Source organism: Chiloscyllium plagiosum, chromosome 12, assembly GCF_004010195.1.
Source record: "Chiloscyllium plagiosum isolate BGI_BamShark_2017 chromosome 12, ASM401019v2, whole genome shotgun sequence".
Lineage (NCBI taxonomy): Eukaryota > Metazoa > Chordata > Chondrichthyes > Orectolobiformes > Hemiscylliidae > Chiloscyllium > Chiloscyllium plagiosum.
This window is the reverse complement of record NC_057721.1, coordinates 42,715,280-42,728,515: the sequence shown is the minus strand read 5'-3', so window position 1 is coordinate 42,728,515 and position 13,236 is coordinate 42,715,280. Positions and strand designations below refer to the sequence as shown.

General features: G+C 41.2%; 1 protein-coding gene across 7 annotated transcripts in view; it reads left to right on the top strand.

Annotated features, from left to right (window-relative positions):
- nme7 (NME/NM23 family member 7) overlaps positions 1–13,236 on the top strand; it is a 139,457-nt gene that overhangs the window by 114,524 nt on the left and 11,697 nt on the right. The window contains exon 12 of one of the 7 annotated variants that reach the window (XM_043700894.1): positions 937–1,880. The exons of 4 other annotated variants lie outside the window; for them this stretch is intronic. In XM_043700894.1, coding sequence (XP_043556829.1) covers positions 937–976 — 40 coding nt within the window. In that variant the 3' untranslated portion in view covers positions 977–1,880. Of the gene's footprint in view, positions 1–936; positions 1,881–13,236 lie in introns of those variants that run through there. 2 more of the 7 variants (XM_043700896.1, XM_043700897.1) reach the window with 2 other exon arrangements.

Sequence of the window (13,236 nt, the reverse complement as noted above, 5' to 3'; positions counted from 1 at the left end):
TTCATAATCCTGAATGTGTGAAGAATTGGTTCATTACTCAGAGTCAGCCCTGTCTTCTGCACTTGCATGATGGCCATCATTCAGGGTGGCATCATCCTTTTCTTTTCATTTAATCAATTGTCACTATTCTTAAATAGTAGGAGCAAGATGTCATAGCTTTCAACTGATCTATTGGATATGGGAATGCTTAGGGAATCCAGGGAATTGAGAAGGGGATCTTGTGGGAATTGCTTTGGGACGTGGTGCTTGTTGTGGGAGTAGAATGCTTCTTCTACTGTTTAATGTGTGTAACCTTGACATAGGTACAGTTGCAGGTTAATTGCAATACTAAAATGTTTTACCTACTCCAGAGAGCATCACAGTGCTGAATGAGAAATGAAACCCAGTGTCTGCCTCTTCTAAAACATCACCATCCTCCTCCAAAAAATCCCTTTGAATCATAGAGTTAGAGACGTACAGCACGGAAACAGACCCTCTGGGTCCAATTTGTCAATACCAACCAGGTGCCCTAAATTAATCTCGTTCCATTTGCCAGCATTTAGCCTATATCCCTCTTAAACCCATCCAGATCCACTACCTCCTCTGGCAGCTCATTCCATACATGCACCACCCTGTGTGAAAAAATTGCACCTTAGGTCCCTTTTAAATCTTTCCCCTCTCATCTTAAACTTAAGCCCTCTAGTTTTGGACTGCCCCATCCTGGGGAAAAGACCTTGGTTATTCGCCCTAACCATGCCTCTCATGATTTTATAAACTGCTATGTAGTCACCCCTCCAACACTCCAGGGAAAATAACCCCAGCCTAATCAGCCTCACCCTGTAAAACTTGTAAATCTTTTCTGAACCGTTTCAACTCTGGTGCTCAGTACTCAGCATCAACAACTGCCGATTTCCAGACACCATCCGCTTCATCCTCACCTACATTTGTCATCCACAGACTTCTGCTCCCAAGAACGCTGAGCTGCTTAATGCCGTGATAATGTTTGAAGCACTGTAACCAGCCCAATGATACACTGTGATACACCCAGTACCACTTCAAGGTTACAGCCACTTGATCGGCGAATCATTGCAGTTATGAGAAAATATTACCGCTGTGACAAGTTACATGCGGTCCTGGGTGAAGTCAATGCTGACAATGGACTACAGGAAATCATTAAGGCATTCACAATCAAGGATGCTCTATTCATGGTTGCTGAATCTTGGGACTGCATCAAGCCATCAACAGTTGCAGACCGATGGTACAATAGTTTGTGTATTAGGAGCCGTGCCAGTGAAGCGGACACCCATCCAGAACAAAGCATAACCACTGACATCACCGACAATTGCAGACTGATGCTTGGGTGAACTATGACACCGAAATTGGAACAGAGACACTCACCGATGATCAAATAATCAACGTAGTCGCAGAGGAACAGCAGGAATGTACGAATGGTGTGGATAGCAAGGAAAATCTGATACCGGCACCACCTCCAATCCTCGTTAATGAAGCTATTGACAGTTTGTGACTTTTCATGGAGTGGTACGAAGCACAAGATGAGGTTGATGCTGTTAAATTGATGCATCCTCGTCACATGTTACTGTTCGCGAAAAGAAAGATAGCACTTCCTCAAGCAACAGCGACGGGATGATTTATTTGGAAATAATAACCAGCCTCCATTCAATGAATTCTTTTTATTGTACAGGTACAGAAAAAGTGATCTGAGTTGTAAAATGTCATGAATTTTTAAGCAATATACGGTGTTTGTTCAGGTTTTAGTGATCAAATGAAATAAAAATGCTGTAAGCATGCTTTTTAATGCAATTATGGGCAGTGCAGTTTCCTTTGTTTAATGTCAAATCAATTTACCGAATAATCAATTATCCGAATGAAAACCTGCCCGCCTAAGGACTTCGGATAATCGAGGTTCCCTGTAATAATATACTGTTCCAATAAAACACATTAAAATTATATGAACTTAGTTTCAAAACCATACAGCGGCTGACATTTTCGGTGCCTGTCTTCTTTTGGGGTCATTGGATTTCCTTTTACTGTGAAGGTGTTTCATATGACAAAGAAACCTTTGATAGAGAGTGTTTCAATCTTTTGGGTCTCTCTCCCCCCCCTCTCTCTCTCTCTCTCTCTCTCTCTCTCTCTCTCTCTCTCTCGGGCAGTTACTCTCTGATTTTCAAAATGCCTGCCTTTTTTTATATCCCCAAAATTGGATTGTCTCATTGGTTCAATGTTGGCAAAACAATAAATTCAAACTCAATTGGGTTTTAGTATCCTGGGGCATAATTTAAACTGGTTAAATTCAAATTGTTGTTAAAATGGCAACCAACTCAGGTATCCATTTCATAGCCAAATGTTATATATTTTCAATTTTCCAGTATGCTCTGGGACTGTTATCTAGTCATATGGCATTGATGCTTGTAAGGTCTCAGTGTAGAACAGCATTCACTCTCTTTTAAAGGTACAGTGCACCTCTTCAAATTCATAACAATGCCTCTAGCCTACCATCACTCCACTCACAGTATTTATATGATCTTTTGATCTCTCTGCCTGTGATTCTCTTCACTTCGCCTGATGAAGGAGCAGCAGTCTGAAAGCTCGTGATTTCAAATAAACCTGTTGAACTATAACCTGGTATCGTGTGAGTTCTGACCTTGTCCACCCCAGTCCAATACCGGCAACTTCACCTCATTTTTGAAGGCCTCTCACTTTCCAACCTTACCTTTACCTGTGAATAGCCACCCACAATCAACATTTGAAAGTTCTTGCCTAATACTGTCAAAATTTGGCCTTCCTCCTAAATAGAAATGTAACTTTTAGATCAGGTCTCTCCTTTTCCATAACTGTAACTTTCCCATAATTTCTATAAGAGACTTACTTTACATCTTGGTCCTCCACAATCCTGGGTGTCCTTTGAGCAGCAACCATGGAATCCTCTGTGGAACTGTTGAGTATAAGAAGTGGAATTTCAGCCTGGGATCTTAATTGAAACATAACCCTTGCTTCTGGTGACCTTGTCAATGCCTAAAAGGCATTAGGTTCAGCAGGCTTTATCAAAAGTATCTTTTGCTGGCTCTCCAGCCAGTAGGCAAGAAATCCTCCTCTCCCTGCCTCAACAGAATTTTGCACCCTGTGTGGATAAAATAGATTTATGGTTGTTTTCTATATAATTCACAATTCTGTCATCATTTATACTGCTAGTATCTGATGGGCAACAGGAAATGCGCCAAAAGGAAAATAGCAAAGAAGAAAAGATGTCACCTTTTGTTTCATAGTTACCAGACTCTGAGATCAGTTCATTGAAGTTCACTTCACCAAACATCCATACTTTGTCCAATTCATTGACAGTCTCCCAATCCTTTTCATAGTCTTTACTGTCACTATATTTTGGTTTATCTTTCCGTGTTTTAAGATGCAGTGGTGATGCTATAGAATACATTTAACTGTATTTTGTAACAAAATACACGTGACAATAAATAAAGCAAATATTCAAGCCTTCCTTCTGTTCAATCTTATAGGTCTTGCCTTCACTTTGTTCTCTTTCTTTAGGTACAATGCCCTGAAAAGGTGTTGATCCATGGTTGTGCTGTCTTTTGCAGATGACTGACCAAAACTCTTTCCTCTTCATATTGCCTATGTATTAGAAGAATTTACAGGTTGTTAATCAAGTTATTTGGCCATGCTATGAGGGCGTCTTTAGTGGCTACAAGTCCTGGAATAGGGCTGTAATTTAGAGATTTTGGCTGCCCATTGCACCCATTGCACCACAAAATGTCCTTCCTCACTTCAATATGAATATAGTATCATGAAATTCAAACCGAAAGTAAATTTATCTAATATTACAATTCTACCTCTGCAATTAAAGAAAAAAAATGACAAACAATAATTCAGTCTTGTACAAGTCCTTACTGTTTGTTTTGTTTGTTCCTCCCATTCTAAGGTTTTCCTAGTGGCTATCCATTGAGAAGTTGAATGCTGCAGAGCTTCCATGAATTGCATTTCAGATGGCATTTGTAGGCGACCTTGAGTAGCTGTGAGATTTGGGGTCTCGGTCTGCAGCATGTCAACATGAACCTTGGCTGTGAAGAATAAGCTCTGTGACACTAACAGGGCCATTGGTAGAATAAGTGGTAAAGGATTAGTCATCTTGAAATAAACAGCAGGTACATCTCCGATGATATCTTAGCCAGATCATTGAGGTTGTGCCTCAGCATCCTAGAACCCTGATAATGCAGGAAAAAGCAGATGGTATAACAGTACAAATGATCAGTGGCCCCTAAAACAGACAATCTTATGAGCTGCCATGACATCTGAGAACTGTCAGGTGAGACTCCATGACAGTAAGCATAATTATGTTGATTGAATTGACCACATTGTCTCTGTAGGGTGGAATGGTTGATGAGCACTGTGTGAAGCTTTGGCACCACTTGGGACTGAACTCCTACTTGTTATGCAACGTATATTTGAATTTTCAGAATATGTTTGATAAGGTACCACATGTTAAGCTACTTAACAAGTTGAGCCCATGGTGTTGGAGATAGTGTATTACCATGAATAGAAGATTGGTTAATTAATAGAAGATGAGTTATGATAAGGGAGCATTTTCAGGATGGCCACCTTTAGTTAGTGAACTACAGGATTTAGTACTGGGGCCATAATTATTTGCAATAAATATTAATGACTGGGATGAGGAAAGTGAGCGTACTGTAGAAAAGTTTGTGCATGACCCAATACTAGGTTGAATGCAAGTGCTGAGGGTGGCAGATACTGGAGAGAGATATAGACAGGTTAAGCAAGTGGGCGAAATCTTGGCAGATGGAATTTAATGTGGGGAAAATGTGAAGTTTTATACTTAGCAGGAAGAACAAAAGCTGCAAGTTATTTAAAGGAAAAAGACTGCAGAGAGCTATTGCACAGAGGTATTGGGAGTCCTTGTGAATAAATCATAAGAAGGTAGAATACAAATTTAGCAGGTAATAAGGATAGCAAATGAAATGTTAGCTTTTATTTCAAATGGAATAAAGTATGCAAATAGGGAGGTTTTACTAAAATTATGTAAAGCATTAGTTAGACCACAGCTGAAATACTGTGAACAGTTTTGGACTACTTGTATAAGGAAAGACAGACTGGCATTGGAGGCAATACAGAGAAGGTTCACTAGGGTGACTCTAAATATGGAAGTACTGTCTTTTGAGCAGGTTGGGCCTGTTAGTTATTTGAGTTTAGAAGAATAAGAAGTGACCTGATTGAAAGATACAAGATGCTTTGTGGATGTGATAGATTATTACCAGTAAGTTAATTTCCTGTTGTGGGAAAGTCTAGGACCGAGGTTATAATCTCAGAATAAGAGGCCTTCCATTTAAGACAAAGCGAAGGAAGAATTTCTTCTCTCAGAGGGTAGTGAATCTGTGGGTGATAAAGAATATTCAAGACTGAGGTAGAAAGTTTTTTTAATAAGGGAATTGAAAGTTATGAGGGAAGGCAGGAAACTGGGGTTGGGGATGATCACATCAACCATGAATGGCATTGAATGGCAGAACGGACTTGATGACCTGAATAGCCTACTTCTGCTCCTATATCTTACAGCCTTACGCTCTTATGGATACTGTTCAGGCAATAATGCCTGTACTGATCATTTTAGCTTAGTTGAGTTGAAGATTATCGGTCAGAACAAGTGATGCTTCAAAATTGGAACGCAGGCTTTCTGTCCTGCCACTGACCAAGATATCTCCACATCAATGGCCTGGACAGAGTGGATGTTGGGAAGATGTTTCCATTGGTGAGAGAGTAAGGGACCCTAGGGCTCAGTCTTAGAGTAAAGGGATGACCTGTTAGAATAGAGATAAGAATAAACTTTGGAAGCTGGAGAGTGGTGAATCTATGGAATTCATTTCCACAGAAGGCTGTGGAGGCCATGTCATTGAATATATTTAAGATGGAGATAGATATGTTCTTGATTGTCAAGGGGATCAAGGGTTATGGGGAGAAAGTGGAATAATGGGATTAAGAAACTTAGCTATGATTCAATGGCAGAACAGACTCGATGGGCTGAATGGCCTAATTTTTGCTCCTCTGTCTTATGGTCTATCACCCTGCCTCAATATGTAAGCCTTCATGTGAGACCAGATTTGCTTTAAGTTCAAAAGTACAAAGTAAAATTTAACAGTTGTTTTCTGGCATTATTTATTCAAGCAACATTAATGGTTTTCATTTATAGACCTCAGAAGAAATCTTATTTGATGCTAAGAAAATATGCTGGACAAATATTGGGTATAAAAATTTATTGTCACAGAAAGAATATTCAAGGATTGACTGTTCAGTGCAACAATTGTTAGTTAAAAAAGGTGGGTGTGAAATGCGCAGTTGTCATTACAATTAACAATGTTTTATGTCATGTGATAACAGGCATCACATGTTTGGGTGGCTAAATTGTCATTTTCTAAATGATCTCCTTTAAAGTTACAAAGGCCAGTTGTCTGAAAAAGTCAGTTTGTTATTCACAGAACTGCACTTGCAGCATTGTGATATTGTACTCTTCATTTCCAGTAGAGCAGCTTAATGTAATGTAAATATGTTTGAGTTACATAGTTTACATTTTTCCAGCTATTCTTATTAAATGTGAAGCACATTGTATCAACTGGCATTAAGTTTTTTTTAAAATGAATTCCTAAATTCTTCAGAACAAAGTTGATTCAACAATTGTGTGCTTTGTCCTGGCTCAAAATCTTTGCATAGATACTTTGATTTTTGTTTAGAAAGTTATGTCATGATATCATTGAGGAGAAAGTGAGGTCTGCAGATGCTGGAGATCAGAGCTGAAAATGTGTTGCTAGAACACATTTCCTGAAGAAGGGCTTATGCCCAAAACGTCGATTCTCCTGTTCCCTGGATGCTGCCTGACCTGCTGCACTGTTCCAGCAACACATTTTCAGCTATGTCATGATATCACCCCATTAACTGGCATTTCTGAGAAACTGTCACCAATCAAACCTGAAGCATGCCAGATAACACTAGTTTTGCTGGACAAATTGTTTGCTATAACACATGTTTTGTTAATGCGAATTCACTATAACATGATTGACAAATTGGGACACTGTTACTAAAGTGCGAACTGTTAATGCATGTATTGGTTATAATGTGAAACTGGCTCCGTTAGTTTAAATGGCGCTGCTATTACATGATCTTCTTATAACACGGGATTGCATAAGGACGTAATTTTCAAATTATAGCAGAACCAACTGTAGTTTAAATGCTTTGATTGATTATCTTCCATGGTTGGAGAGCCATTTCATTTTTTAAACTTTTGGCATTGTTGACATAATCTGTTGAGTAAAATGAAATTAATATAGTCAATGACGGTATAAGTTCGTACTGTGTGTTGGTTGGAATGAAGTTGACATTTTGGCCCTTTAGCATGTTTATTGCTCTAAGTAATGAACCACGGATGATCTACAGCAATATAGTCTTCCTGTTGTGTTTTACATAATTTCTCTCCTCAAATTTATTATTTTTCTAATTATTTAATTCTTTCAAAGGTTGAAGACAGATGTAAGAAGGCTATTTAATTTGTAGCATGCAACTGTATGAGGTTTAAAATTAACAACATTTGAATGACACTAGATAGTAGCTTCCACACGCTGCATTGTATGGAGTAGCTGCTAGGTACAAAATATACTGTGTGAAAGGCAGTTAACTTTATGTTAGTTAGATTGTTTTAAAAAAATGTAAATATGGACCGAGATAATAAAAACCAAGATAATAAAATAGATTGAACTTTCCACGGAGTACCTAGTTCTGGACTGCAAAAGAGAAATGTTATCTGTGAAGAGCTTCCAAGCAGGATTATTAAGGTATAAGCAGGTTTTGGTGTTGGAACCCTGAGAGGTATACTGGTTGTATATCCATAACATTAATCTTTCATCAGCCTGCTGCTCAGCCAAAACCAACAAAAAGAGGCAGATGGCTAGTTACCATCCCACAGAAATTGAACGGCTCAGAGACAGCCTGCAGGTACTCACTTAGTAGTATTTGACATTTCCATGCCTCTCATAATTTTATATACTTTTATCAAGTTGCCCATCATCCTCCAACGCTGTAGCAAAAATAATCCATGTTTGTCGAACCTTTTCGTATAGCTAATGCAATCCAGTCCAGGCAATATTTAGTAAACTACTTCTGGACCCTCACCAGAGCTTCCCCATCCTTCCTACAGTGCGGCAACCAGAAATGCACACAATACTCGAAACGTGATCTGACCAAAGTCTTACATAATTGCAACTGACTTGTTAACTTTTAATTGAATTGAATTGAACGTGTACCGAGGCACAGTGAAAAGCTTTGTCTTGCGAGCAATACAGGCAGATCACATAGTTAACTAGCATAGATAGTAACTAATAGGTAAACAGCAGCAAAAACAAAAACAGCGCTCTCTGTAACCGTCTCCGATCTTGAATGGTACAGTTGCCATACCAGGTAGTGATACATCTAGGCAGAATGCTCTCGATGGCACACCTATAAAAATTGGCAAGGGTATTCGCCGTCATGCCAAATTTGCTCAGCTGCCTGAGGAAGAAGAAATGTTGTTGGGCCTTTGTAACCAGTGCGTCCACATGAAGAGCCCAAGAAAGCTTGTTGTGGATGACCACTCCCAGGAGCTTGACACTCTCCACTCGTTCCACCTCTGTGCTGTTAATGTGTAGGGGGGCATGAGTAACATCCTGCCGAAAGTCAATAATGAGTTCATTGGTTTTGCTGGCATTGAGAGCTAGGTTGTTCTCAGTGCAGCATTTTTCCAGGTCTTCCACCTTCCGTCTGTAGTCTGTTTTGTCGCCATCTGATGTTCGACCGACTATGGTGGTGTAATCAGTGAACTTGTAAATGGCATTAGTATTTGGCGACGCAGTCAAGGGTATAGAGTGAGTATTGTAGGAGGCTGGGGAACTCCCCAGTGTGAGTGTTAGTGAGGATGAAATACTGTCCCCAGTTTTCACTGATTGTAGCGTGTGGGTCAGGAAACTGAGGATCCAGTTGCAGAGAGGGGGGCTTAGTCCGAGATCAATAAGTTTTGTAATCAGTCTCGAGGGGATAATAGTGTTGAAGGCTGAACTGAGTTCTTGGGAGGAGAGAAGGACAATAATATGGCATCTGACGTGGATCTATTGGTCCGATAAGCAAATTGGAGTGGGTCAAGAGTAGTGGGGAGGCTGGCATTGATTAATGCCATGACCAGCCTTTCAAAGCACTTCATGACCACTGAAGTTATTAGGGCCACTGGATGGTAGACATTGAGACATGCTGCATGAGCCTTTTTAGGCACAGGGATGATGTCGGCCCTCTTGAAACAGGCAGGGACAGTTGCCTGCTGCAGAGAGAGGTTGATGATGTCCGAGAAAACCTCGGCCAGTTGATCTGCGCATGTTCTGGGTGCATGGTCTGGTATTCTGTCTGGTCCCATAGCTTTCCTTGGATTCACACGAAGAAAAACTGATCTGAACTCTGATGCAGTGACTGTTGGGATAGGTTCATCAGGACTTGGTGGAATAGGTTTACCTCTCTGTCAAAATTATGCTCAAAGCGAGTATAGAAAACGTTAAGGTGATCTGGGAGGGATCTGTGCTATCTTGCACAGTCCCTTTTTAGAACCTGTGATGTCATTCAGTCCCTGCCGTAGTCGCGAGGTATCTGTCTGGGTCTCTAGTTTGGATCGGTGTTGGTATTTGGCTGTCTTAATGGCTGTGTGAAGGTCATACTTGGATTCCTTATATTTGAGTGGGTCCTGATCTGAAGGCCTCACGCCTGGTGTTTAGCAGGTTCTGTATGTCCTGATTCATCCAGGGTTTCCTGTTGGGGAACACCCGGATTGACTTCCTCAGTTTGCAGTCCTCCACACACTTGCTGATAAAGTCTGTGATGGTGGTGGCGTACTCGTCCAAGATACTTGTGGACTGTTTGAACATGGCCCAATCAGCCGATTCCAGATTGCACCGGAGTTGATCCTCCACCTCCTCCGACCAGCACTGGACCTGTATCCCGAGAGGGTCTCCTGCTTGAGCTTTTGTCCGTAAGCCGGGAGAAGAAACACAGCATTGTGGTCGGAGTTCCCAAAATGAGGGCGGGGGATGGAGCATCCTTCACAGTGGTTCCTTCATGGTTTTATACTTAATACCCTGACCAATTAAGGCAAGTGCTCCATATGCTTTCTTTATCATGTTACCCATATGTGTTGCTACATTCGGCAACTGTAGACTTGCACCCCAATTCCCTCTGAATATCAATGCTGCTAATGATCTGGCCATTTATAGTATATTTTGCTCTTGCATTTCACCTCCCAAATACATCACCTAACATTTGTCCAGATTAAACTACATTAGCCATTGCTCCGCCTAACTTTGCAGTTGATCTTCATACCGCTGCATCTTTTGAAATCCTTTCTCACTATTTGCAAACTTACTAATAAGACCACCGATGGAAATGTGTTGCTGGAAAAGCGCAGCAGGTCAGGCAGCATCTAGGGAACAGGAGAATCGACGTTTCGGGCATTAGTTCCCTAGATGCTGCCTGACCTGCTACGCTTTTCCAGCAACACATTTCCATCTCTGATCTCCAGCATCTGCAGACCTCACTTTCTCCAATAAGACCGCCACCTTGTGATCTGTCTTTGAATACTTTTTGGCCTCAGGTGAGGTTCCAGAGGACTGGAGAATGGCCAATATTGTTCTTTTGTTTAAGAAGGGAATTATAGGCCAATAAGCCTGATATCAGTGATGGGGAAGCTGTAGGAGAAGATTCTGAGAGATAGCATTTATTCCTATTCGAAAGTGAATGGATTTATTCGTGATAGGCAGCATGGCTTTGTGTGGGGAAGGTCATGTCTCACCAACTTAATTGAGTTTTTTGAGGCGGTGACAAGAAAATTGATGAGGGAAGGCAGTGGATGTCGTCTACATGGACTTCAGTAAGGCATTTGATAAGGTACCTCATGGCAGGCTAGTACAAAAGGTAGAATCTCATGGGATCTAGAGTGTGCTGGCTAGATGGATGTAGAACTGGCTTGGTCATAGAAGACAGAGAGTAGCGGTGGAAGGGTGCTGTTTGAAATGGAGATCAGTAACTAATGGTGTTCTGCAGGGATTAGTGCTGGGACTTCTGTTATTTATAATATATAAAAATGATCTGGAGGAAAATGTAGATAGTGTGATTAGTAAGTTTGCAGATGATACCAAAACTGGTGGAGTTGCAGATAGTGAGGACAATTGTCAAAGGATACAGATGGATATAGATAGTTTGCAAACTTGCCCAGAGAAATGGCAGATGGAATTTAATTCATTTTGAAAGATCAAATTCAGGTGTAAATTATACCATAAATGGCAGAACTCTTCGGACCATGGAGATGCAGGGGGTTCTGGGCGTACAGGTCAACATTCCCTGAAAGTGTTAACGCAGGCAAAAAAGGCAGTCAAGAAGGCATACAGCATGCTTTCCTTCATCAGCCAGGGCATCGAATACAAAAGTTGGCAAGTTATGTTACAGCTGTACAAAACTTTAGTTCAGCCATATTTGGAATATTGCATGCAGTTCTGGTTGCCACACTACCAGAAGGATGTGGATGCTTTGGAGAGGGTGCAGAGAAGGTTTACCAGAATGTTGCCTGGTCTGGTTTAGTTATTAGATTACTTACAGTGTGGAAACAGGCACTTCGGCCCAACAGGTCCACACCGACCCACAGAAGCGCAACCCACCCAGACCCATTCCCCTACATTTACCCCTTCATCTAACACTATGGGCAATTTAGCATGGCTAATTCACCTAACCTGCACATTTTTGGATTGTGGGAGGAAACCGGAGCACCCGGAGGAAACCCACGCAGACACGGGGAGAATGTGCAAACTCCACACAGAGAGTCGCCTGAGGCGGGAATTGAATCCGGGTCTCTGGTGCTGTGAGGCAGCAGTGCTAACCACTGTGCCACCATGCCACCCTTAAAGGAGAGATTCAATAAATTCAGATGGTTTTCACTGGAAACACAGAAGCTGAAGTCTACAAAATTATGAGAGGCATAGATAGGATGAAATAATCAGAGGCTTTTCCCAGAGTGGAAAAGTCAGCAAGAAGACGGCACAGGTTTAAGGTGAGAGGGGGAAAGTTTTCATACAGAGGGTGGTGAGGGCCTGGAATGCACTGCCAGTGGAGATGGTGGAAGCAGACACATTAGCAGCGTTAAAGGCGTATCTTGGTAGACACATGAATGTTAGGCGAACAGAGGATTAGAAACTGCATATTGCCAATAGATAGCAGGTCTAAATAATGATTTAGGAATTAACACAAGCTTGATGGGCCAACTGTTCCTGTGCTGTATTGTATTGTATTTTCATCCAAATAATTTATATATATTATAAACAGCATAGGTCCTGGCACTAATCATTGCAGAACATTATTGTATGTCTCCAAGACATCAGAGGAGTAGCAGCACAGCATGCGGGCTTCTACCCAGAGTCAATCTGCTCTGTTCACTTTTACTTTTCTTTCTTCCTTCACACCATTATTTTTCTTATTTTATCTACTAGAAGAGTATAACGGAAGTAGGAGTATACTTAAAAGGGAGATCAGGAGGGCAAAACGGGGACATGAGATAGCTTTGGCAAATAGAATTAAGGAGAATCTAAAGGGTTTTTACAAATATATTAAGGACAAAAGGGTAACTAGGGAGAGAATAGGGCTCCTCAAAGATAAGCAAGGCGGCCTTTATGTGGAGCTACAGAAAATGGGGGAGATACTAAATGAATATTTTGCATCAGTATTTACTGTGGAAAAGGATATGGAAGATATAGACTGTAGGGAAATAGATGTTGCAAAATGTCCAGATTACAGAGGAGGAAGTGCTGGATGTCTTGAAACGGTTAAAGATGGATAACTCCCCAGGATCTGATCAGGTGTACCCGAGAACTCTGTGGGAAGCTAGAGAAGTGATTGCTGGGCCTCTTGCTGAGATATTTGTATCATCGATAGTCACAGGTGAGGTGCCGGAGACTGGAGGTTGGCCAATGTGGTGCCACTGTTTAAGAAGGGTGGTAAAGACAAGCCAGGGAACTATAGACCAGTGAGCCTGACCTCGATGGTGGGCAAGTTGTTGGAGGGAATCCTGAGGGACAGGATGTACATGTATTTGGAAAGGCAAGGACTGATTCGGGATAGTCAACAAGGCTTTGTGCATGGGAAATCATATCTCACAAACTTGATTGAGTTTTTTGA